The sequence below is a fragment of the Choloepus didactylus genome, chromosome 3 (assembly GCF_015220235.1).
Source record: "Choloepus didactylus isolate mChoDid1 chromosome 3, mChoDid1.pri, whole genome shotgun sequence".
Classification (NCBI taxonomy): Eukaryota; Metazoa; Chordata; class Mammalia; order Pilosa; family Megalonychidae; genus Choloepus; species Choloepus didactylus.
Window position 1 is genome coordinate 52001879 of NC_051309.1, and position 27337 is coordinate 52029215.

General features: G+C 39.5%; 1 protein-coding gene across 2 annotated transcripts; it reads left to right on the top strand.

Annotated features, from left to right (window-relative positions):
* Window positions 1–26673, top strand: NIPAL1 (NIPA like domain containing 1). Of its 2 annotated transcripts, none has more exons than XM_037829747.1 (6): window positions 1–136; window positions 10246–10512; window positions 12890–12946; window positions 22831–22921; window positions 24480–24640; window positions 25773–26673. In XM_037829747.1, exons 1-6 carry the CDS (start codon window positions 91–93, stop codon window positions 26372–26374), a joined length of 1224 nt encoding a protein of 407 aa, XP_037685675.1. In that variant the 5' UTR covers window positions 1–90; the 3' UTR covers window positions 26375–26673. The 2 variants fall into 2 exon arrangements, with proteins under 2 accessions (XP_037685675.1, XP_037685676.1); XM_037829748.1 differs by having other exon boundaries at window positions 3–42.
* Window positions 26674–27337: the final 664 nt, after the last annotated feature.

Below are 27337 nucleotides of genomic sequence, written 5' to 3' on the forward strand. Positions count from 1 at the left end.
CTCCGGCAGAACACTGGTCCATGGGGAGCAGGAGAGGCCCAGGTGGGTGAGGAGCGAGCGCCTGCGCCCGGGAAGCCCCGTCTCGGGGCCATGGGTGGGCAGGTGAGGCTGCCGCCCGGAGAGCCCTGCCGAGAAGGTGAGTGTCTGCCCCGAGGCGGGGCACCCGGCATCTGGATTGCAGAGAGACCGGGTGGGAGATTCCCAGGTACTTTGGGGTGGAGAGAGAGATGTACCAATTCTTAAAGCACGCTTTCGTGATTTCGTTCATTCATTCCGTCGGTCCGTCAGCCGGCCAGCCAATCAGTAATTCGCGAGTATTTATTGAGTGTCTACGATGTGCCGTGCTCTGTGGGGAGACCTGGGTGGAACAGGACAGACGTGGTTTCCACTCTGATCCGGTAGGCAGAGCAGTATACATTACAGCGCGCTGACTATGTGACGGGGAAGTTCAGGGTGCTGGGGAAGACTCCCACGTCCCATGTGAGACGGATCCTTGGACACTTCCAGAGTCCGCCGTCGACGTCACCCCGTGGGCACTTGGTTGCTGCGTCCTGAGCTGGAGCCTTGAGGGTCAGACGCCGTGAGACCCGGACGCCCTGGACCCCTAACAAGGGCCGAGCCGCCCCACCTCTCTCCAGTTCCTTCGAAGTGAATGCGTCCCAGCACCACCGACCTCGCGTCTGACTCTGTGCCAGTCACCTCTTCGCTGCTTGGGACGAGAGCCCAGATGGAAAGGGAACTCGGCGCAGTCATTTGTGGGTTCTTCTCACTGCTGGCTAGCCTGGGGTTTCAGCTCCTCCCAAGCCCTGTAAAAATCGCTGGGCGTGGCCCCTCGCGGTCGGCCAGAGAACACTGGCAGGTGTTCCCAAGTCTCAGTGGAGAAGTGAGAGCCGGCTTAAAAGTAGGGGCCGTGGGGGCGCGGAACGGAGATTGAATATCCACTAGAATGATGGTTTTTACAATATCGAGGGGAAAGCCAATTTCTGATTTACCTGGTAATGTGGAAAGAGTTAATGTGGCAAAGAGGGGAGGGGCAGTGAGGGGCGTGATATGAACTATACCTCCAAAGTTGCTGGCCATTTTCCCGGTTTCCTTTCCTAGCTTGGCTTTTCCAATTTATTCCTTGAGGGGGAGAGTAAGAAAGGCAATGAACTAGTCAAAACTTTTGCCGATGAAAGACAAGGGGCAAGGAAAAAGGAAATGCCTGAACAGTCTACAAACTATTTAAAGATAGATTTGGCAAGTGGTTGGTAGGCAGCTGGATCTAGAATTATTTTCTAAATAATCAGGTTGTGTATTCTTTTTCTAAATAATTCCTAGACCAATTAGTCAGACTATACTAATACAGCCATCCTTGTTTACCCAAGGATCGGCAAGTAAAGAGAGTTGTGAATGTACCTGCTTATTTGAACTTCAGGATTTTTTTTTTTTTCATTCTTCACACATGCATTTAGTTCCAGCAAGAAATTTTCAAACTCGGTGGCTAATACCTGTGGTTTATTGTGGTAATTAATTGTGTGGTATGCTAGTGGCAAAGAATTGAGTGAAAAAGGAACCCCCATTATCAGTGGGAAAGGATTGGGCTCTGGCACCAGTCTCTCAGATGTGCCTTTCCTCCTTGATCTTTCTTGGACTGTAAAATGGTAATTATAATACCAATGGTATACAGTTGTAAGAGTATGTGCGGTAGGGATTACATATGAAGCACATAATTTGGAGCCTGACATGGAATAAAGGCTCTATTTTTCTTTCATTCATTTACTCAAATAACAAAGGAGAATCCATATGCCAGCCACTGGCCTAGGTGTGGGATAGGGATTTGCAAGACTGTTTCATCCTAGACCTAGGACTAGATCCCTACCTCATGCAGCTTAAAGTCTACATGGCAGATAATATGCAAAAAAAGAAAACACACAAATGACTAAAAAGGGGTCATTACCGATAATGGTAAGTATCATAGATTGTGTATTAAGAGAGTTGGAGATGTTTAGATTGGGTAGTCAAAAGGCCCCCCAGCAAAAGTGATATTTGAGTTAAGACCCAAATGACAAAGAGTCTGTCATGAATTTGAGGATAGAGCATTCCAAATCTACTTCCATGAAGAAAAATCTAAGCCCATACACTGGTTTTTATTTTTAAGACCATGGATGCTTCAAAAGATTTTTTAATCCAAAATTATCTCAATAAACACATTTAACATATAAGAAGTGTTGTTTTGTTTTTCCATATAAGCTTTTGGTATTATGGCACATATTCCACAGATCTTAATTTGGGCCCAATAGCCCATAGAGCTTTATTAAATTGAAAGCATGACACCGTGAAAATATAATGTAACAACTACAGCCATCACCTACCAAGCACCAACTGCATGTGGATTATGTGCCATATAGAGGGTTACAAAGGAAACAAAGGACAGAAAGACTGGGCTGCAAAGAGGAAAAGCAAATGTATTTTGATGCACCTTCTTGAGGGTTCTGACCTGGCTTGGGGATATGGGTAAAGGGGAGTAGACTGAAGGGAGAGAGGAATCCAGTGGTTATCAAAGTTTTTGTTCTCTGGACCACTCCTCCAGGGTGCAGCCAAGAGAGAGAAAAATGGTTCAAGCTGGCATTGAGAGGTGAGCCAATCTCTCTTCCACGGCCACAGCATTCTTGGCTTTAAGAAGGGGAAATTAAGGAACTGCAACTCTTGTATTGATTAGAATACGCCCCATATTCATGTTGTCTTAGTTCACCAGCCTACTGTGACAACTTCTACACAGGAGGTTGCCTTCGTACAACAGGAATTAATTGGCTCATAGTTTTGAGGTTAGGAGAAGTCCAAAATGGAGGCATCTCCCCAAAGTCTTTTAATATGCTGGTGCTGGCTGCCAGCAATCCTTGGGGATCCTTGGCTTATATCCCTGCCTCGCATCACATGGTGATGTCCTTTCCTTTATCTTCCTGCTCCTCCGCATGTCTTACTATGTCTGAATTTCCTCTGTTTATAAAGAATTTCAATGACCCAAACTATGGCCCACCCTCATTCAGTTGGGCAACACTTTAACTCAAAGTAACACCTTCAAAAGATCCTGTTTATAATGGGTTCACACCAGCAAGGAAGTGGATTAAGATTAAGGACATGTCTAAATTGGGGTACATAATTCAACCTCCACAAGTATAAAATATTTCTAAAATTTCAAGTGTAAACTTTATTATTTTATCCTCATACATAATTTAATTCCATGAGGTTTGTTAGTTGTTATCTCTATTTTATGGATGCAGAAACAGGCACAGAGAGTTGAAGGTTAGTAGTCAAACCAATCACAAATTATCTGGGCCTTTGCTTTCCCTACAGTTTCTCATTCCCAATCTCTGGCCTCTTCAATGCAGTTCTATACATTTTAATGATCCTGAGATTTTACTTTTAAAAATAACCCACATCATAAACATTTCTCAGAATTCTAAATGAACACAGTTTTTAAGATCAGGGCAAGCTGCCTTTTCTCTGTAAAATATAGCTACTTATATGTTGCACTAAAAGATAAAATTTCCTCTAGCTCTTCATTAGGAGATTAAAAGTACAAGTTGTTTTTCCAGACTTAACTAGAGTTCCTAAATGATGAAATTCAAAAGTGCTTAGAGGTAATAAAAACTCTCCGTTAAATGTTGTTTAGAAAACAATGTGGTATTAATTGTTGAGTCTAATATTTATATGAACTGAACAAGATTTTGTTAAAACCTTGATAGAAATGCAAGCTTATTATAATATTCTTTAGGTTCCTTTCCTGCATCTACATTCTTTAATTTTTTTTTTAATTTCAAGAGGTTTTTTTTAATCTTCAACAATTTAGTAACTTTAGTAATATAGAGACTGTCAAGTGTGAAAACAGCAGTTTATATAGAAAATAGATGGTCAACAGTCCTTTTAGAGTACTTGGCTTCCAAACACAATGACAATGGGAAGATCATATGGTTTTAAACTTTTTGTTTAATCAACAGTATCTTCTCAATTTTATTTTGGTTAACTGAAATAATGGGCTCTTTTCTTACCAAGCCATATCCGAGTTTGTAGATATGCCTACTATGGCTTGATTCACAAATTTGCTCTAAATTATTTCTCATTCTTATTCTGCTCCCTGTATTCCTGTTTGTTATCAGCTCCCTGAGAACAGAGGCCTGTTGACCTGACTTGTTGAGCAGTATCTCCCCAGTACTTAGAACACGGCCTGGCCTACAGGAAGCGCTCAGTATTGAAAGAATGAGTACTAATCTAGTGCCTGGCATGCTATTCTGTTGCAAGAATAAATTAAATAGATGTAAATACTATGTTGCTAATTAAGCTGTTAGGGGAAATTTGCTTTGATTGGGGGATATTGAGAAATACGATGAAAGTAATTTGAGAGGTTCCTTTAGATTGGATGATGCCTCTCTAAGCAGTTGACATCTTTGAAGTGTGAACTCAGTGAAAAGAAGGAGCCAGCTCCACCAGCCAACACCTGTAATGGGCTAAGTAATGGCCACTTCAAAGCTCTAAAGGAGGGAAAAATTCAGCCCTCAATAGGGAAAAAAGAAGAAGAGAAAGAAGGAGGAGGAGAAAGAGAAGGAGAAGAAGAAAGAAAAAGAAAAAGGTAGGGAATGAGCTTAGAGAGATAATCAGAGGCAGGATTCTGTTGGGCCTTATAGATCGTGGTGGGAATTTTGGATTTTTTTCCTGAACGAGAAGGGGAGCCATTGCAGAATTTTGAAACGAGGATGGCAAGATGGAACCTACTTTTCCAAAGACTCACGTCACCTGATTTTACTCCTGACTCATCTTTGACCTCATCTCACTCACCCCTCCTTCTCAAGCACATCCTCATCTCAGGGCTTTGACATTTACACAGCAGAGAGGCCTTTCCATTTATTCCTGTTTTAAAAATTATTGCTTTATGTCATTTTATTGCTTTGCACAGCACTTACCCTTCCTAACATATTATGTACTTAAATATTGGTTATCTATCTCTCCCCACTAGAATGTAGGAGTCAAAGGATTTTGTTTTAGTCACTGTTGTATCCCCAGCTTCTAGAATATGCCTGGCAGATAGTAGACACTCAATAAATATTTGTTGAATGAGTGAATGAAAAGACTAGTGTAGATGCAGAGAGGTGGGTGAGAAGGAGAGTAATATATTATGTCAGAGGGGAACAAGGTTTAGAATATGTAAAGCTTCAAAGTTCAGGGTTAAATGTTTAGATTTTTTTTGTAATTGTGATGAAAAGCTATGAGATGGTTTAAGCAGGTGTGTGACACAATCAGTTTCACATTGGCTAATGTTTGGAGACTGAATTGTAGAGAAGATAAGAGATTTCAATCCATCCTATACTAATATGAATAGGCAGGTGTATCCATCAGCTATTGCTGCATAATAAACAACCCTAAACTCAGTGGCTTGAAACAACAATCATATATTCTTGCTCATGTGTCTGTGGGTAGCTGGTGGTTGGCTGATCTAGACTGGGTTCACCTGGGTTGTCCCTTGACATAAGATAGCTCAAATCTTTTCCATGTGTATTCTTTCTGGGGTCCAGGCCAAGGAAGCAGGTGCTACTCAGGGAGCCTCTATTCTTGGCAGTTACAGAGGTACAAGAGAATAAACCCAACTACACAGCACATTTAAAGCCTCTCCTTGTCTCAGCTGTGCTGACATCCTATTAGCTACCAAGTAGGTTCCAGTCCAACATCAAGAGGAGACTAGTCTACCCCTGACATGATTTCCTCCAACTGCAAATATCTTGCAGTGATTGAAAGTATAGTTTTATGGAATCACAGAAACCAGATATTTTATACCATGTGATAAACTGGATAATTTAAACTATTATTCTCTGTTCCAGTTTGCTAATGCTGCCGCTATGCAAAATACCATAAATGGATTGGCTTCTATAAAGGGGGTTTATTTGGTTACAAATTTATAGTCTGAAGGCCATAAAAATGTCCAAATTAAGGCACCAACCCAGTATACCTTTGCCAAATGAAGGCCAATAGTGTCTGGAAAAACCTCTGTTAGCTAGGAAGGCACATGGCTGGCATCTGCTGATCCAGGGTTATGTTCCAGCTCCTCTCTCATTCCTGTGCATTCTTCAAAATGTTGCTCTTGGGGCATTTTGTCTTCTCTTAGCTTCTCTGGAGCAAACTCTAGGCTAGTATCACCAGAGTCAGCAAAAGTCTGCTTTCAACGGCCATCTCCAAAATGTCTCTAAGCTGCAGCAGTGAGCTCCTTCTGTCTGAGATTTTATAGTTAACTAATCAAGACCCTGGCTGAATGGGTGGGGCCACACTTCCATGGAAATAGCTAATCAAAGGTATTATCCACAGCTGGGTGGGTCACATCTCCATGGAAACAAACTAATCCAACAATTCCAACCTAATCAACGCTAATACATCTGCCCCCACAAGATTGCATTAAAGAACATGGCATTTTGGGGGACATAATACATCCAAACTGGCACATTCTACCCCATGGACCCCAAAAGACATATTCTTTCCAAATCCAAAATATATTCATCCCATCACAATATCACAAAAACTTAAATCATTTCAGTGACAGTAGGTAAGTATAAGATCCCATCAAAATCAGTTACAGGCATGGTCTATCCTAATGCAAAATTCCCCTCTAGCTGTGGACCTGTGAGACTTAGAACAAATTATCTGTTTCCAATATACAAAGGAGGAAGAGTCATAGGATAAACATTCCCATTGCCATACGGAGAAACTGAAAGGAAAACAGGGTTCACAGGACCAGAACAGTTCCTAAAACCCACAGTGCAAACCCCATTAGATTTCAAAGTCTGAGAGTCATTTATAGAACGATATTTGATACTTGGGGCCTGAGAGAGCAGGAGTCCAACCCTTTCCAAGAGCCTTCACGGCAGCCAGCTGGGGTGAGTGCTCCAACATGTACACACATTGGGGAAACAACCTTCTCAGCCCCACCCTCCTCAAACATTGGGGTGGCACCAGGATTCTCTTCCATCTCCAGGGCAAATGCTCAATCCCTTCAGAACAGTGGGGTGGTGGCCAGGCTCTCCCCAATCCCCGAGGAATGTGCAAATATAATAGTACTTGAAAAATTATTCAAAGCAATTCATCTTTGTATAAAAAATAATATTTTTCAACTGTTTTTATTGGTTTTATTTTTTTCTGAAATAGAAAGAATACTGGCCTGGGAATTGGGTTATTTGGCCCTGGTTTTGGCAGTTACATGACTTTGGCAAGTCACTTCATATCAGCATCACTTTCTTTGTGTATCAGTGCCTATAAGTTTAGAATTGGTCCATTAGCAACATTTATGAGCTACCAGGATTGTAAGCAAATTACTCTGAAAACAAAAATAGCTTATGATCAGACCACAAAATTGCAGATGTCTAAAGACATCTTCGGAATCATCAAGTTAAACTTCTTTATTTTAGAGATGAGGAAATTGAAAGTGAGTGATTATCCAATTTACGCATGATTATATCTGGTTAGTAGTAAAGCAGAAAGTGGGAAAAGACATATAATCCTAAAGAAAATTTGACTTTGCCTTTACATTTTAAAGTATGTGTGTATGTACAAGTATACGTGTGTGTATGTGTATGTACATAATTATATATGTATATATGTGTGTGTACCTTCATACATGTACACTAGGATACACGTATTGAGTTGACCCATATGAAACATTGTTTTTGCAGAGTCAAAAATTGCCAAGTATCATTAAATTATTTGGTTCAACATAATATAAGAACATTATACTTATTATAAGAGCAAAAACAATGTGAATTATGCAGATGTCCATCAACTATAAAGTAGAAAAATTAATCATGGTAGAGTCATACAGTGGAATTCTATAAAATGGTGGGGGAAAAACGACCCCTGCAGCCACATGCATCAACATTGCCATCAAAGAATACGTACTGTATGCTTACATTTTTAAAAGGGCAAAAAGGGTCAAAACTAAACAATTTACTTCTTGAAGATATGCTCATTTAGGGGATGACAATTTTTTTTAAAAGCAAAGGAATGTTAAACAAAAAATTAAAATAGGCTGTTACCTCTGAGGGTAATGTTTTCTTTCTTAAATTGGGTGATTGATACACTGGTACAGATGGCATTATTTTTATCACTGACATATTTTCTAAATATTCATTTCTCAATATTAAGTAAAATAAATGATGACATCAAAGAAGTAACACATCTCCTCTGCTAGAGGCATATAAATTAGTGCAGTGACTTCAGAGGGTTATTGACATGTCTATTAAAATGAAAAAATGATGAAAGTACTAGATTTTCTGTTTCTATGATCAGTAACATCTGGATTAAACTCAATGGATAATTACTTTGCTTCCTTGGATCCTAGGAATCCAACTCTGATTTGAGATATCTGTGATTCTTCTTAAATACTCCAAAATCCCTGCCCACAACTCGAATTCACTCATCTCTCCCCTTCAGCCCCCTGGCACTCTAACCTACCTTCACTCCTTCACTTCACTCACATCTGATGTAGACTCTCTCCCAAATAATAGGCTCCCAAAACATAAAACAGTTTATGTTCTAAGGTCCGTAGCCAGCTGAGATTTTTGCTATTTTTCCTGCCATAAAACTTGTAACGTGCACGTCCACTGCTTAATGAGAACTTGCGAAATGCAGCAAAGATTATTTGACCTCCCTCATCACCCTCCACTCCCACACCCCCTATAAATGTCGGAAACATTTTGCTCTGACAACAGTTTAGAAAGTATATTGTTTCACTGGAATGAGAGCCACCCACATTGATTTCAGAGACGAAGTTTTGGAATGGTTGTGTTAACTACATATTAAGCAACTCGAATGCAGTCATGGAATTCACTGGAAAGTCAAGTGACTTCCTACAGGAAGGAATGTAATTCAAATTCTTACTAACAGAAATATACACAACTCCTTTCCATTCTTGGGGTTTAGATGAGATGAATGGTGTCCAGAACAAGATTGCTGTTGACCAGCCTGCTTGAAAATTTGTGGTGGTTCTTACTAAAACTGACTGAAAATTTCTCAGTATTGTAGAATATCCCTGAAGTATATAATTCTTTCATGAAATGGTTAGAGGTTTCGATTCAGAATTTATTCTGTATCTCTGGAGCAATGTTAGTTCATGTCTTTTTCAAATTATAGAGGTAAGTGAAATAGTCATGAAAACCTTGAATTCAATTACTTTATGATTTTCCATAAAATACTTTTGGAATATTTTTGGCTGTTTCTTAACTTTGCATGTGATAAAATTCAGATGACATACTTGTTTGCCAGGGAGGCATAGATCCACTTACTGAAGTTTTGTTGCTAAGACATCATTTGGTTAAGCTGCCTTTTGTTGTTGTTCATATGCCTACTTGAGATTTGGGAGATATAAAACTGATTTTTTTTTTCATTGCTATCTAAAATTGTAGTTAGGAAAAAAATACTAAGTTGACTAATTTTCCTTTGCCCCTTTTTGTTTTGGGTAATTCATAATGGGAAATTATGCCTTTTTGTAAAAGGAAAAATAGTTGGAAAGACAAAAAATTTAGTCACAACATCACCTTGTCCGTAGCTTTTCAAATGGAGAACAAATTATATTTTATTATACAGTGTGAAAGTTTTTCATTTTGGTTTTCAGTGTTCAAAATGCCAAGGCACTTGGAATAATAGGGCTAGCTCAGTGTGTTCACATTCTTGTTTGAATCTTATTCTTAAAAAATCCTACTGATATTCAACTTTTTTGTCTTTTAGATTCCATTTTATTTAGGAGACAATTGTAGCCGACCTGAAAAACTATTCTCGACAGGGAAAGTGGTATGGAACAAGCTTTCCAGGAGACAGGGTTGATAATGTGAAAGGGTGATGTGGACTGCAATGAATTGTTGAGCACAAGCCAGGTCAAGTTGTTGCTTTGCTGGTACAAAGAACTAAATCTTGCAAAGTCTTCCCATTTATAAAAGGAATCCAGATTTTCATGTGAAATCTCTCATTTTTACATGCAGATGACTAAACAATTAAAAAAACAATTAAAAAAATTTTTTAAACCTGTGCAGACCTGTTGGTGACTTCTCCTAATGCAGTAAAAAGCAGTGTTTCAGCAATGTCCAATTGAGTCTCTGGTTCTTGCAGAAATGAGAAAAGCATGCATTAATACATCTCCCTTTTGTTTTTGTTGTTTGTTTTGGGTTCTTTTGTTTTGTTTTGTTTGTTTTTGTTCTTGTTTTTGACATTTCTTTACACTTTCCTTCCTTCCAGGCTATGTGCTGTCTCTGGTCTGTGGGAACTCCTCCCAGGCTTGGTGTGAGATCACGAATGTGTCACAACTGCCAGCCTTTCCTGACCTCTACATGGACCTGAATTTCAGCACAACCAACTTGAGCATTTCTGCATATGCAGAAAATAAATACAGTCCTTATGTGGGCTTGGTACTGGCAGTAAGTTCCAGTGTTTTTATTGGCTCCAGCTTCATATTGAAAAAGAAGGGCCTCTTACAACTGGCCCAAAAGGGAGTTACTAGAGCTGGTAAGAAACAAATGCCACTAATGCAGGAAAAAAAAATCCTATTGTAAAATCACCATGCTCCCATTATAATATTTTACTATCTATTTATCTTAATGTCTCTCTCCTTTCTTATCAGTTCTCTAATCAGTAGCTTCTAAGGGTGAACCAGCTATGTCTCCTTTAAGGCAAGGCTAAAATTAGACTGGTTCTTGCTTTAAGACGTTTAGTAAGTGGCATAGATTCTTCTTTCATAGTTTCAGTTCTGCAATTTCAGTATTCAAAATGAGATCATACTACACCCCTGCTTTAAAACACTTCAGTAGCTTTTCTTTGCACTCAGGATAAAATCCAAACACCTTACCACAGTTTCTGACCTCCTGCATGATCTGTTCCCTGCTATTCTCCAGCTTCATCTTGTGCTACCTTCCAGCTACCTACTTTTCTTTAGTCCCTGGACTATACCAAGTTCTTTCCTCCTCAAACTCTTTTCCCTTTACCTAAAATTCTCTTCACCCTGTTCCTTCATTCGGCTCACTCCTTCTCGAACTTCAGATGTCAGCTTAAGGTATCCATCACTCAGAAAGGGCTTCCTTGACCAACCTCACCCATCCACTGCATTATTCTCTATCACTGCATTAATGGTTTCCTTCATTGTACTTAGAATAATTTGTAATTGTACATTTATTGTTTCTTTATAGTAGATTCACAAGAACAGGAACCTTGCTTTGCACAGTGTTTGGAACCCACTAAACATGTGTTAAATCAATAAATTATTTTATTGTTAAATAAATAAATAATTTATTTGTTAAATCAATAGAATTATGTTACCTATTTATAGTGACATTTCAGATGCTAAATAACTCTGCCTGAGTATCCTTCATTAACTATGAATTTTCTATTCATTTCAATTATAATATAAAATAACTAAATTTTGTTCTTTTATATAGAAAAATAAATGACTGTTAATTGTACACACAAGTTTATAAAAGAGTACTGTTGAAGGGAGATTTTCACTATCAGAAAATAAAACATACTTAATACTGTATTAATTAAAATAGTTTGGTAAAGACTTTAAATAGATAAATAAAATTATGAAAGATCATTGAAAACTTATAAGCAAACTCAAGTACATATAGCAATTTAATATATGATAAAAAGTGGTATTTCAAATAAATAGCAAAAGGATGAATTATTCAATAACAAGTATGGAGACAAGAGACTAAAATTAAAGGGAAAAAAAGCAAGAGTTCCACTTTATACCATTCAACAAAATAAATCCTGGTAGTTTAGACTAAAATGTAAAAGGAAATAATTTTTTAAAAACAAAAAGAAGGCCTTTCTAAACATAAAGGAAAAGGAAAAATCTATCCTATATAATTCTAATAATTCCACTTACAGAAATTTATCTGAAGCAAATACATATGGATACATAGACTTACATATCAGGATATTAATGTTTTTATACAAAGAGAACAGAAGTGGAAAAAGCATAAGGTCTCATATAGGTTCAGTAAAGGATGATCTGCTAGATTTTGGAATAGTATTTATCCATTAAAAACTTAAGAACTTAAGAAAGTATTCATGGTACATTTAAGTTTATAAAAGGCAGATTATGAAATCACATTTCAATTTAATCATTTGCAAATTTTATAAGGAGAAAACCCTAAATAAACATAGTTAACTACTAAGATAATCCACACAGTTTATCTATACTGTTTAGTTTAATTATAACACAATCAGCTAGATCAAATTCAGGGGTTAAGTATATCACATTTGGTGAGAAAATTTCATTTTCCATCACAAATATACAATGGCTTTAAGGCCAGAGATTATAGTAGTAAGAAGATAACTCTTTGAATAGCTTAGAAGAGTCTTCATCCTTCTCAGCAGGCTAGACAGAAACTCAATTTCATGATGCCAAGGTGGAGAATAAGTGTAATCCAACTGGCTAGTGCTCATTATTCTCTGATTGACTAATCCAAAATATCTATGTCAATCATTTTCTTCCCTTTAAGAAGGTGCCATTAGTACCATTGTAATTTGCAACTTAGGATAGCCTGTGTTTAATTTTAACAGTAGCTAAAACAAAGTATTTGGGACTTTCCATATTCTATGTACACACCTCTGACTGATATAAATAAAGTAAATCTGAGATTAAATCAAATTTCCCAGCAAATAAAAAAAAAAAAACTTTCCTTAGAAAGCACAGGTTGGATAATAGAAAGCTTTAGAAGATCATTGGAAACAGACAAGTAAAAATAAGTTAAAAGATTTTTAGATATGCTGACTTGGCCTTTTGCCTTTTCCACTATCATCCAGCACCCTTCGTAGAAGTCAATTCTTCAACGCCTCTTCCTCCAACTCAAAAATTAATTCTTTATTTTTGTTATTTTCCTAGGAGAAGGTGGACATTCTTACCTCAGGGAATGGCTCTGGTGGGCAGGATTACTCTCAAGTAAGTTCTTAATGCTGAGAATGTTTGCTTGTAAATGATAAATAAATGATACAGTTTTGTAAATTTAGTTAATTTATCTTTCTGGCAAGGGTGGAATTTAAAGGTAGAAATATATGTTGGAATAGAATTCATTGTTCTAAAGAAAGTGATGAATCTCTGAAATGGAAAGGACAGGATTCTGAAGGCCATGGTCACCTTGGAAGAGCGCCCCCTGCTTTCCACACTGGCAAGGACAGGTAGCCTGTACATGATTGGGAGAGACCCAGGGCCATCTCCAGGCTTCCAAGGCTTCTGAGTGAACTTCTTGTATAAATCATTGGCTGGGAGAATCTTCATGATACTTCAAGGCAACCAGAAGTTACCCTCTGTGATGGTTAGGTTCATGTGTCAGCTTGGCCAGGTGATGGTGTCCAGGTGTCTGGTCAAGCAAGCACTGGCCTAACTGTCACTGCAAGGACATTTGTGGCTGGTTCATTAAATCATCAGTCAATTGGCTGCAGCTATGACTGATTACATCAACGAAGGGCGTGTCTTCCACAAAGAGAGAATGCAATCAGCTGGATTTAATCCAATCAGTTGAAGACTTTTAAGTGAGACAGACAGAGGACCTTCACTTCTTTTTCGGCTAACCAGTGAAGCGTTTCCTGAGGAGTTCAACAAAATTGCCAGTTCATGCCTGAGGAGTTCATCGAACACATTCATCAGGTTTGTTTCCTGAGGAGTTCATAGAACATCATTGGAGTTGCCAGTTTGCTGCCTGCCCTACGGAATTTGAACTCATGCATACTCACAATTGCATGAGACACTTTTATAAAATCTCATATTTATAGATATCTCTTGTTGATTCTGTTTACATAGAGAACCCTAACTAATACACCCCCTTTAGAGGCATTCTGATGTTTTTAATGAACCCAGGAGTTGCAGGAAAGAAAAAATGATGAAACAGTGTGAAGGCTACTGTTTTTGTTTTTTGTTTTTTCTGCCCAACACCTTCCTCCCCTTCTCTCTCTTTCTATCTTGATGAGCCCATAGAAAAATAATGCATACTTCATTACTCCATCAGGTTATCCTGCTACAGGAAAAAGAGTTTCCCAAGGTTACTGATGTAACTGTAGTCCAGAGCTTATATGGAGCAGTTGACCTGAGATTTGAATCACCTCTCCTTCACTCCAAAAGTGTATATTCTCTATGCATGCCAGTCTTCCTCCCACAATGTGTCTTGCCATAAACATCCTACCAAACACCAATCATATCAATTATGTATGAGAAGAACCTGTCAGCTTTTATGTAAAGCCTTCTTCGTATCTTATTTCATTCTCCAAAGGGTATTTGAATTAGTCTGTGATGGTTGAGTCTAAAGAAACAAAAAATTTATGATCAAGGAGCTTGATTTTGGATTGGAGATTCTCTGAGGAGGAGAACTCATGTGGTTTGATAGCACCAAGGAATTAAGGACCCTACCCAGCCTACCCTTCAAAGTAGAATTGACTGTGTATTAAGGAGGCAATTCAAGCGTTGCCTCCAATAAGCAGGAAAAGGCTGGAATTGATGATAAGCAGCCAGGAGCTACAAAAAAGTGGCCAAGGATGCTGTCGGCAAAGGAAAGGCATTGTTTGGATAAGAACCCTTGAAGAGTGTGGCAGGATGATAAAGATAGCAAACTGGGATTCAACAGATCTAGGTTCAATTCCAGCCTATGACACTGACCTAGGGTAACTCATCTAAGACGTTACAACTACTTGTGCCTCAAAAAATAAAAATAAAAGAAGGGTACATCATCTTATATCTATTACAGAGAGACACAGAGAGAATTATTTTTTTACTCTTCTTATCTCCTGCCTGGTACTATCAGTACTGTCTTGGAATGGAAGGAAAGAAATTGACATTATATTTAATATATATATTAAAACATTATATTGTATCACACCCTTCTTGTCTTATATTTCCCTCCCCCCCACACACACACAAAAATTGAGAATAATGCTTTCCTCCTATTTTTTCCCAGTTCCTAATTTGAACGTGTGATTATCCTAGCTGCATATTTTCTAGGGAATGAGCACATTTTCCTTGCTTGGATCAAAACATGGATAAATTAAAGGGCTATCTGGCTGCTTAAAACTGAGAAGATGGAGAGAATTTGAAGTTTATCAGCTCTCTCTTTCCTCTGAAACTTTCACTGAAGATTAAGTGAGAAGTTGTAGGATATGTAAGCTCTTTCTAGATTCTAATGTGATTTCTAATGTGAAATCAGCCATGTCTCTGATTTCTCTGTCCCTCCTAACAATGCTTAACTTTCTTAAATCCCAAGCCTGAAACTTCAAAAGAAAGTACATCATAAATTATATGTTTATGCCACTTGCAAATCATCTCCCTCTAAAGTCGTAAAACATCCACGTATTTTCCTAAGTCAAGTAACACTTTTCAGCATTTGTGACATCTCGCTATAGGAAGAAAATGTAACTTTTCTTTAATAAAGGTGACACCTAAAAGGATGAGGAATAAAAATAATTTAAATTTGTTTAGCCCTTTCAGTTTTCAAGATACTTTCACATCCATTTTCTTTATTTTAATAAAAATTGATAAGGGCTGTACTGGGAAGATTCCAGATTGTTATTTGGATGATATTTCATGCCAGCATGAAATACTGTACTCTCTGGGCAAGTGTCTAATTATGACCTGTGAGGAAAATTTGGCCCCAGTACAGGATGCCTATTCTTCAAGGGATTTTCCCTCATTCTCCAAATTATTTGTATCACAGAGCCTCATGCAAATTAGATATGAAAATGTTATATTCAGGAGCACATCTTGATGACTTTAAAACCCTTGCTTGGGTCCCCTTGAGCTACTGAGATAGTTATGTGATTGTAGATAATCTGCAGTCATTCAGAGATGCTTGACTATAGGGTAGTAGATATGTCTCTCTATCCCCTATCTAGACCCTAGATCTCCGCAAAGCATTCCAATTTTGCAGGGTTCTTTTTTTTTTTAATATTTATTTGCAAAATAATCAGGATTGTTGAGCAAATAGACTGATTGTTTATTCCAAAGTTACCTCTAATAGATTTCATCAGGGTGACCAAAAATGTCTTCAGTACTGAAATAACTAAAATCTCTATTGAAAGTCATTTAAAATGTTTATTCCTCTATCACCTTATTCATTTAACTATCTGTGATGGATAGGTTCATGTGTCAACTTGGCCAGGTGATGATGTCCAGGTGTCTGGTCAAGCAAGCACTGGCCTAACCATTACTGCAAGAACATTTGTGGCTGGTTCATAAACCAGAAGGCTGGTTTATTAAATCATCAGTCAATTAACTGCAGCTGTGACTGATTATATCAATGAAGGGTATGTCTTCCACAATGAGAGAATTCAACCAGCCGGATTTAATCCAATCAGTTGAAGACTTTTAAGGGAGAACAGAGAGAGCCTGTTCTTCTTCTTTGGCTAACCAGCAAAGCATTTCCTGAGGAGTTCATCAAACACCTTCATCAGAGTTGCCAGTTTGCTGCCTGAAGAGTTCTTGAAACACCTTCATTGGAATTGCCAGTTTGCTGCCTGCCCTACAGAACCTGGACTCGTGAATACCCACAATTGTGTGAGACACTTTTATAAAATCTTATATTTATAGATATCTTTTATTGATTCTGTTTCCCTAGAGGACCCTAACTAATACAACTTGGTACTGGGAGTGGTGCTTGAAAAACAGAATCTTAAAATGGGCTTTTGCAATTGGTTTTCTATTCTGATTAGATTCAAAGGTACTGATGACTGCATTTCCAATAATCAAGATGGCACTGACAGTCCATGGCGTGAGTTGGCAATGGAGATATGCAAAATATCACCATTTGATTCTCCTGGTCATACTCTTGTACAAAAGCAAGGCTCTGGATGACAGTGTTTTTGACACCTTAACAAAGTTTTGCAGAGTTAAGGTGTATAATGATGTTGGCTGGCTGCTCTTAGATTAGCTGGATAAAATTATAAGGGAAAGGGATGAGCTAAAGGCTTCAAATTTGAAACTTAAGCACCAGATGACAGATGTAAAGGTTTCTATTTGTGCCCTGAAGGAAAAGCTTATTTTCTGTGGCCACAGACTTGAAATTTCGAAAACCAGACCCAGAGTCTCATCGTGCAAGTAGCAGATTTACAACATAAACTAAAATCTCAACCTTGCAGGGTATCTGCTGTTAAAGGCATTGATTGGAAAAGAATGGGATCCCAAAACTTGGGATGGAGACATATGGATTGATAATAATGGCAGTGAGGACATTGGAACCCTGGATTCTGCTGAGTCTTTGTTAGATACACCTGTAGAGGTCTGTCCTGGGGAAACAGCCCCCCACACCCAACCTCCAGTCTGCCCTGAGGGGCCTGCCATCCATCCTCTACCTAAAGAGATTAACCCTTCAGTGCCTGCTAACCCTATAATCATGTCCCCTGAGGAAGGCACCCTCACTTCTCTGTCTGGAGAGATTAATCTTGTTTCAGGAGATGAAACTGCAACAGAATGTCTTGACATAAATGGCTTGAGGGATACTTCTAATTCTTTTCATGACCCACCCCCACCACCAGTCTTTGCTTCAAGATCTATAATTAGACTAAAGTCCTAACAGGCCCCGAAGATTGAGGTACAAAGTATGACCCACGAGGAAGTATGCTATACTCCAAAAGAGCTGTATGAGTTTTCCAATTTATACAGACAGAAACCAGGGGAATATGGTGGCAATGGATATTAAGGATGTGGGATAATGGTGGAAGGAATATAAAGTTGGATCAGGCTGAATGTACTGATATGGGCCCACTAAGCAGAGATTCTACATTCAGTGTTGTAGCATGAGGGGTTAGAAAGGGCATTAACTGTTTGGGCGGTTGACTGAAATGTATCAAAAGGTGGCCGGCATTGCCTGAGGTCAAAATGTCAGAACTGCTCTGGTATAATGTAGAAGAGGGGATTCAAAGATTGGAATGGTAGAGTGGATTTATCATGGAAGACCTTCTCACACACCCCTGGAATGTCCAGAAGACATACCTTTTACCGGACTGTGAGGAATACATTTGTGAGACTAGCTCCATCATCCCTGAAGAGCTCTGCAGTTGCCCTAATCTGTAGGTCAGAGATTACTGTGGGAACTGCTATCACTGAGCTGGAATCCTTAAACACAATGGGGATAATCAGATCCCGAGTTGGCGGAAGCCATGTGCCAGCAGTTAATCGCCAAAGACAAGGTGGGTGTGGCTACCATATGTAAAACAGGCTCAAAGCAGCAGTCAAAATAATCTGACTTGCGGAGACATATGGCGTTGGCTAGTAGATCATGGAGTACCTAGTAGCAAAATAGATGGGCAGTCTACTAAATTTTTGATTGAAATGTATAAGCAGAAGAATTCTAGGTCAAGTGAGCAAAAGTCTCCCTTGAATTACAAAAACAGAGAGTCACAGCCTCTTAATCAATTCCCAGACTTGAGACAGTTTACAGATCCAGAGCCCCTTGAATAAGCGGAAGGCCAGGTAGCCTTGGGGAAGGACCCTATTACACTGCCAAAAATTGATACTGTTACTCGTCCTCCTAGTCTTCCCCAGGGGAACCTATGACCTTTTACCAGGGTAACTGTGCATTGGGGAAAAGGAAATGATCAGATATTTGGAGGATTATTAGGCACTGGTTCAGAAATGACATTAATTCCTGGAGACCCAAAACATCACTTTGGTCCACCAGTCAGAGTTGGGGATTATGGAGGTCAGGTGATCAATGGAGTTTTAGCTCAGGTCCACTCACAGTGGGTCCAGTGGGTTCCTGGACCCATTCTGTGGTTATTTCCCCAGTGCAGGAATGCATAATACTCAGCAAGTGGCAGAATCTTCACATTGGTTCCCTGACTTGTGGAGTGAGGGCTATGATGGTGAGAAAGGCCAAGTGGAAGCCACTAGAACTGCCCCAGCCTAGCCAAATATTAGACTAGAACCAATACCAGATTCCTGAAGGGATTGCAGAAATTAATGCCACTCTTAAGGACTTGAAGGATTCAGGGTTGGTGTTTCCCACCACATCCCCATTCAACTTTCCTGTTTGGTCTGTGCAGAAAACAGATGGGTTTTGGAGGATGACAGTGGATTATCATAAGCTTAACCAGGTGGTGACTCCAATTGCAGCTGCTGTTCCGGATGTGGTATCATTGCTTGAGCAAATCAACACATCCCCTGGTACCTGGTATGCAGCCATTGAGCTGGCAAATGATTTCTTCTCAATAGCTGTTAGTAAGGATCACCAGAAACAGTTTGCATTCAGCTGGCAAGGCCAGCATTGTACATTCTCTGTACTACCTCAGGGATATATCAACTCTCCAGCCCTATGTCATAATATTATCTGCAGAGATCTTGATCATTTCTCCCTCTCACAAGGCATCACACTGGTGCATTATATTGATGATATTGTGTTGATTGGACCTAGTGAGCAAGAAGTAGCAACTACTCTAGATTTGTTGGTAAGGTATTTGCATGGCATAGGATGGGAGATAAATCCAACAAAAATACAGGAGCCTTCCACCTCAGCAAAATTTCTAGGTGTCCAGTGGTGTGGGGCATGTCAAGATATCCCTTCTAAGGTGAAGGATAAGCTGTTGCATCTGGCCCTCCTATGACCAAAAAAAAAGGCACAACACTTAGTTGGCCTCTTTGGATTTTGGAGACAACATATTACTCATTTGGGTGTGCTACTCCAGCCCATTTACCGAGTGACCAGAAAAGCTTCTGGTTTTGAGTGGGGACCGGAACAAGATGAGACTCTGCAACAGGTCCAGGCTGCTGTGCAAGCTGCTCTGTCACTTGGACCATATGATCCAGCTGACCCAATGGTGCTGGAAGTGTCAGTGGCAAATAGAGATGCTGTTTTGAGCCTTTGGTAGGCTCCTATAGGAGAATCACAATGCAGACCCTTAGGATTTTGGAGTAAAGCCTTACCATCCTCTGCAGATAACTGCTCTCCATTTGAGAAACAGCTTTTGACCTGCTTATGGGCCTTCATAGTGACAGAACACTTAACCATGGGCCACCAAGTTACCATGAGACCTGAGTTACCTATCATGAGCTGAGTGTTGTCTGACCCACCAAGCCATAAAGCTGGGCATGCACAGCAGCACTCCATCATAAAATAGAAATGGTATATATGAGACAGAGCTTGAGTGGATCCTGAGGGCAGAAGTAAGCTACATGAGGAAGTGGCCCAAATGCCCATGGCCCCCACTCCTTCCACCTGACGTTCTCTTTCCCAGCTCATAGCAATGGAATCTTGGGGAGTTCCTTACAATCAGCTGACTGAGGAAGAGAAAACTCGGGCCTGATTTACAGATGGTTCTGCACGATATGCAGGCACCACCTGAAAGTGGACAGCTGCAGCACTGCATCCCCTTTCTGGGATGTTCCTGAAGGACAGTGGTGAGGGGAAATCCTCCCAGTGGCAAATCTTTGAGCAGTGTACCTGGTTATTCACTTTGCTTGGAAGGAGAACTGGCCAGAGGTGCATTTGTATACTGATTCATGGGCTATTACTAATGGTTTGGCTGGATGGTCAGGGACTTGGAAGGAACATGATTGGAAATTTGGTGACAAAGAAGTCTGGGGAAGAGGTGTGTGGATAGACCTTTCTGAGTGGGCAAAAAACATGAAGATATTTGTGTCCCATGTGAATGCTCACCAGAGGGTGACTTCAGTAGAAGTAGATTTTAGTAATCAAGTGGATAAGATGACCCATTTGGTGGATACCAATCAGCCTCTTTCCCCAGCCAATCCTGTCATTGCCCAATGGGCTCATGAACAAAATGGTCATGGTGATAGTGATGGAGGTTATGCATGGGCTCAGCAACATGGACTTCCACTCACCAAGGCTAACCGGGCCACAGCCACTGCTGAGTGTCCGATCTGTCAGCAGCAGAGACCCACACTCAGTCCCTGATATGGCACCATTCCCCGAGGTGATCAGCCTGCCACCTGGTGGCAGGTTGATTACATTGGACCACTTCCATCATGGAAGGGGCAGTGATTTGTTCTTACTGGAATAGACACATACTCTGGATATGGGTTTGCCTTCCCTGCATGACATGTTTCTGCCAAAACTATGATCCGTGGACTTACAGAATGCCTTATCCACCATCATGGTATTCCACACAGCATTGCTTCTGACTAAGGAACCTGTTTCACAGCAAATGAAGTGAGGGAATGGGCACATGCTCATAGAATTCTCTGGTCTTACCATGTTCCCCATCATCCAGAGGCAGCTGGGTTGATAGAATGGTGGAATGGCCTGTTAAAGATTCAATTATGGCACCAACTAGGTGTCAATACCTTGCAGTCTGGGGCATTGTTCTCCAGGAGGCTGTGTATGCTCTGAATCAACATCCACTCTGTGGTGCTGTTTCTCCCATAGCCAGGATTCATGGGTCCAGGAATTAAGGGGTGGAAACAGGAGTGGCACCACTCACCATCACTCCTAGTGATCCACTAGGAAAATGTTTGCTTCCTGTCACTGCAAGCTTAAGCTCTGCTGGTCTACAAGGCTTAGTTCCAAAAGGAAGAGTGCTTCCACAGGAAACACAATAATAATTCCATTGAACTGGAAGTTAAGACTGCCACCTGGCTACTTTGGGCTTCTTATGACTCTGAATCAACCGGCAAGAAGGGGATTACTGGCCGGGTGATTGATCCTGACTATCAAGGGGAAATAGCACTGCAACTATACAGTGGAGGTAAAGAAGAGTTTTCCTGGAATATAGGAGATCCCCTAGGGTGTCTCTTAGTACTATTATGCCCTGTGATTAAAGTCAATGGAAAACTGCAACAGCCCAATCCAGGCAGGACTACCAAAGGCCAAGAAACTTCAGGAATGAAGGTTTGGGTCACCCCACCAGGCAAAGAACCATGGTCAGCTGAAGTGCTTGCTGAGGGTGAAAGGAATGGAATGGGTAGTGGAGGAAGGTAGTAATAATTATGAACTATGACCACATGTCCAATTACAGAAACAAGGACTATGATGGCATGAATATTTCCTCCTTGTTTTGTTATGAGTATGTTTGTATTGTCCATAAAGCAAATGTCTTTGTTTTCTTCTCTGTCTTATCCCCTTATCATATGACATAAGATGTATTGTTCATTTTGCAGTATTTAAGTTAATGAAGAGTCAGTGTCACCCAAGGTCTTGCACCTTATGCTGGAGAGATTTAGTGCATTTCCGGTTGTGTACAGGATAGCCAAGTATTGTTAGGTGAAATATATGTCAGTTATTGTTCTCTACTTAGAGATAAGGTATGGCTTAAGGTGATGTGTATAACTGCCAAGTTGACAAGGGGTGGACTGTGATGGTGAGGCTCATGTGTCTACTTGGCCAGGTGATGGTGTCCAGGTGTCTGGTAAAGCAAGCACTGGCCTAACCATTACTGCAAGGATATTGGTGGCTGGTTCATAAACCAGAATCATCAGTCAGTTGACTGCAGCTGTGACTGATTGCATCAATGAAGGGCGTGTCTTCCTCAATGAGAGAATTTAATCAGCTGGATTTAACCCAATCAGTTGAAATCTCATGAATACCCACAGTTGTATGAGACACTTTTATAAAATCTTATATTTATAGATATCTCTTGTTGATTCTGTTACCCTATAAAACCCTAACACACTATCATTTTTGCTTAGTTGAATTTGTATCATCAGGTAATTAGAGTTTATCTGCACCCCTTAATACTACCCTCTCCCATCCCTCATGAAAAAATTTAAATAATTCTAAAAGTCATCTGTCAGTATCCTTGGCATAAAGTCTACTGCTTTGCATGTCATTTATTTTTCTCTTCTGATAAATAAGCCCTGCTTTCATATTAATACTGCTACTTGCTTTCTAGTGGGAGCGGGAGAAGCTGTGAATTTTGCGGCTTATGCTTTTGCACCTGCTATGTTGGTCACCCCACTGGGCGCCCTGAGTGTTCTCATAAGGTAGGTAAACAATAAAGAACTCAGCAACTGGAGCTATTTTAACACCGTGATAAACTTAAACCACAAGAAATAGATTGCTAAGTCTAAGTCAAAACAAACAAACAAACAAAAAACACAAAAATAATTTGAGAAGACTGAAATAAATCGCAATAGAAATATTTTATTTATTTCTCATTTCTGTTATTTATTGTCTTATTTTTTGTTCTTTAGAAAACCCATCAGAGTGAGCCTGGTTTCCTGCTACTGTAAAATAATCCTGTGTTATATTTGTGATGATTCAATGAATCCTAACATATTTTTTAATCTCTTATCTAAAAATATTGCCACAGTCCTTTTAATTATCTGCTGTCATAGTGGTTGATGACAGTAATCAGAGAATTTTTAGAAGCATAGTGTTTGGGTTAAAATTTCAACCCTCAATAAAATCCTTGCATTGTTTGCTGGCTACTTCTGTTTACAAACCTCTTCACTTCTTTTAGTAATAGAAACAGGAATAATTTTCCTGTTTCATAGAATGTGGATCTGATTTTTCTAAGTTGCTCTTTATTATGATCCCAAATGAATGTGTTCAGTGAATCCAGGAAATCTTTTATTTTGTAGCTAACTACTGTTTTGTTTGTTGTCTTTTTCTTTTCCTTTTTTCTTCATTCATTATCAACCTCTGGTAAAAAGCTAATGGCAGGGCCTACTCATTTCTTTTCATCTTCTGTGTAGGATTTTTGTGACAATTAAATGAGTCAATACACATAAAACACTTAGAACACTGTCAAGCATTTAGTATGCAATGACACTTGTGAGACTGCAGTCCTCAAAAGTGACCACACGAGGGCGACTCTCAGAAGGCGCCTGGTAGTTGACTGCAGTCCTGGAGGTCAAATGGGCACTGACCATACCCTAGGGCAGTAGGGAAAGGAGGCTGGTATGCAGGAGCCGCAGCAGGCCTACTGGTAGAAAAGAGGATGGCATACCCTGGTGTCCCTGGTAGGGCCAATCTGGAGCTTCCTGGGGCCACAGCAACCAAAGTGGTGGAAGCCTTGGATGGGTGAATGTCAGGGTAGTAGCATTGGTAAGGAAGCATTTCAATATTTTGACAATCCATCTGACTGTACTGGTAAATAACAGCTAAATATCAGCCCTGAGTAGAAGAATTCTTTTAGATATATGTCTGTCTTTGACACTTTCATGAACACATGTACTCTATATATATCATGCCAGTAAGATGTAAAAGATCTTCAGTTTTGCATGGCTTTGCAGGGGAAGATGGGAAAATTGAAATTGAATAGAGTGGGACCTCTTGGAAGGTGATGGGAAGATTAAAGGGGTATAAAATATCCATTATAACTCTTTAGATATAAAGCCTTTTAAAAGCAATGAAACAGTCGATTGACCTTCATTTCTAGATTTTAATACTGGTCCAGATGTTTCAGTGTCACATGGTGTGTGCAAATCAGTTGATTCGGATACAGAGTGTTATATATGCCAGTGTGACTTCCAAGCTTCTATGGAATCAAACGGTAATTGAACCAAAGTGATTGTTTCTTTTTTTCTCTCCCAACAGTGCAATATTGTCTTCCTATTTTTTAAATGAGCACTTGAACATTCATGGGAAAATGGGCTGCATATTATGTATCTTGGGGTCAACTGTGATGGTTATCCATGCCCCACAAGAAGAGGAAGTCACTTCTTTGCATGAAATGGAAATGAAATTGAGAGATCCAGGTCTGTGATTCAACATAAGAAAGACTCACTCAAATTCTCCACTCTCTCCTCATGAAATGATATTTGTCATAATATTGTAATAGACTTCCTACAAGCCTAGTTATGGGTTGTGAGTTTACCTGAACTTGGTTTACCACGGCTGCTATGACAAATACCACACACTGGATTGGCTTAAACAAGAATTTGTCTCACATTTTTCAAGGCTAGAAGTCCAAAATCAAGGCATAGACAAGGCCATAATTTATCTGTAGAGTCTGTGGTGTTCTGGTGCTGATTTGCCACAAATCTTGGGGTTCCTTGGTTCGCATTTCTGCGCGCCCATCACATGGTGATCTCTTTGTGCTGCAATTCCAGTTTCCACTGACTTCCAGCTTCTTCCTGTGTGGCCTTCTCTAACTGTGTCCAAATTTCTTCTGCTTTGAGAGGACTCCAATAAAATAACTGAACTTGTAGAACTGTAACCCATAACATTCTTTGAAATTTGCTCCCTAACTACTTGTTAAATCATGCTTTGAAAGTTATCACTGTTCTGTGTATATATTTCACAATTAAAAAAAGGGGGGGGGCTCCAATAATACAGATTAAGGCAGACCCTGATTCAGTTTGACCATACCATAACTAAAAATACCTCTTAAAGGGCCCTATTTCCAAATGATTTCGCACCTACAGGGATGCAGACTGAGATTAGGAGCTGTCTTTTGTTGGGGTTCATAATTCAATCTACCACACACCACACAGCAAGCTTTAGCTGAGTATTGAAAACCTTCTGAAAAGGTGGCAGAACTTATTTTTGTGTTTCTGCTTCCCCTCTACACAACGAAAGGGAGAGATGGGCTGGTACAGGCAAAAGACATATTCAAACCCAAACTTTTGCCACTTTCTTCCTCTGAAAATAAAAGGGCAATTAGACTAATGCCTGCCCTACCTCATAAGTTTGAGAGACTCAAATAATACGCTTGTGAAAGTCCTTTGTAAAATATTGAATTATTCAATAGAGTTGTTGTTTTTTAAATTTTATCTCACTTCTATTTCTAAAACACCTATGCTCTTAAACTCATGACTAACAAGATTTTTGGAAAGGCATGTTCCTATTAGCATTTTCTGATATCTAATTCTTTTCGCTTCCTAACAGGATTTATTTTCTTTGCTGTGGTCATAGTTGTGATCTCCTTGGTGCTGATTTTGGTTGTGGCTCCCAAGAAAGGACAGACCAATATATTGGTCTACATTTCAATCTGTTCATTGACTGGAGCATTTTCAGTTTCTTCTGTCAAGGGCCTGGGGATTGCCATTAAAGAACTATTAGAATGGAAGCCAGTTTACAGTCAACCTCTGGTCTTTGTTTTGCTGGCTGTACTTGTGCTTTCAGTGACTACACAGATTAACTATCTCAACAAGGCACTGGACACCTTTAATACATCACTTGTGACTCCCATTTATTATGTCTTCTTCACATCCATGGTAGTGACTTGCTCGGCCATCTTATTCCAAGAGTGGTATGGCATGAAAGCTGGAGATATCATTGGAACTCTGAGTGGGTTCTTCACCATTATCAATGGCATCTTCCTTCTGCATGCTTTTAAAAACACTGACATTACCTGGAGTCAGCTGACATCCACTGCTAAAGACGTGGTCTCTCTGAATGGCCATGAAGACAAATATACTTTACTACAGAATGCAGGCTATGAAGATGACATTACCTTGTTCAGCAGGACTGATGACCAAAATCTCTAGAAAGCCTGAACTTTAACCAATATAAGATACTTGGAGAGGAGAAGGAATGCCTACTTCTTGGAAGAACGGTGAGAAAAGTTAGCATTAACTAAGTAGGTGTGAGGCCAAGCAAAAAAAAAAACCTACATTTTTGGCCATGAAATTTGAAAATCAAGTTTTGATCCTCCTCCAGAAGACTCCTGCTTTTTTTTATTTCTGTAAACTTGAAATATTCCCTGAACATAAAGAAGTGGAAAAATTGTATGAGGCTCAAAATAATCTCTTTTTTCTGGTCAAAATATATGTAACTCTCCCAGGTGGCTCTTTGTTTCTTTGGCTGCTATTCTTGGCCTCCCAGTAATTCATGGATAAAGTTAACTGTGTTCTGATAAGCAGAGTATGGATCATCAATCTCTGATGAGTCATAGTTTCGAATTATTAAAACTGAGATCACTGGTGCTTTGCCCTCCTTTTCCACAACTTCCATCCTTTTAAACTAGATTGCTAATGGGGAAAGTGTTAAAGGAAAAAATAGGCCTGCTTTGGAAATCTATTCCTTAATGGGCTAGAAAGTACAGAACACGCCCAGCCCTGAAGGGCTTCTGGGAACTGCTGAATGACTGCATAATGCATTGTGAATTGTGATTTATTTACATGTCATAGGAGGTATTGCCAATTAAAAAGGGGAGACGAAGAAGGGAGAAAAATACTTTAGACCTTTAATTAATAAATGAAATACAAATAATTTTTTGTTTTCCCAAAACCACGAACAAACAGGAAGATTGTGTTCATGGGTTCTTTTAACTGGGGCCTGGGTGACCTTAAGACAAAGTTGAGTTTCTGGAGAAGGGAATTAAGCTTTGGAATTATATATATACACATACACATATATTCCTTTCTTTTACTATTATCCCAAAAGTTATTTTTATTGTTGAAGTAGAGCTTTTTATAAAATAATTGTTAAATTATTTCAGGATTATATTG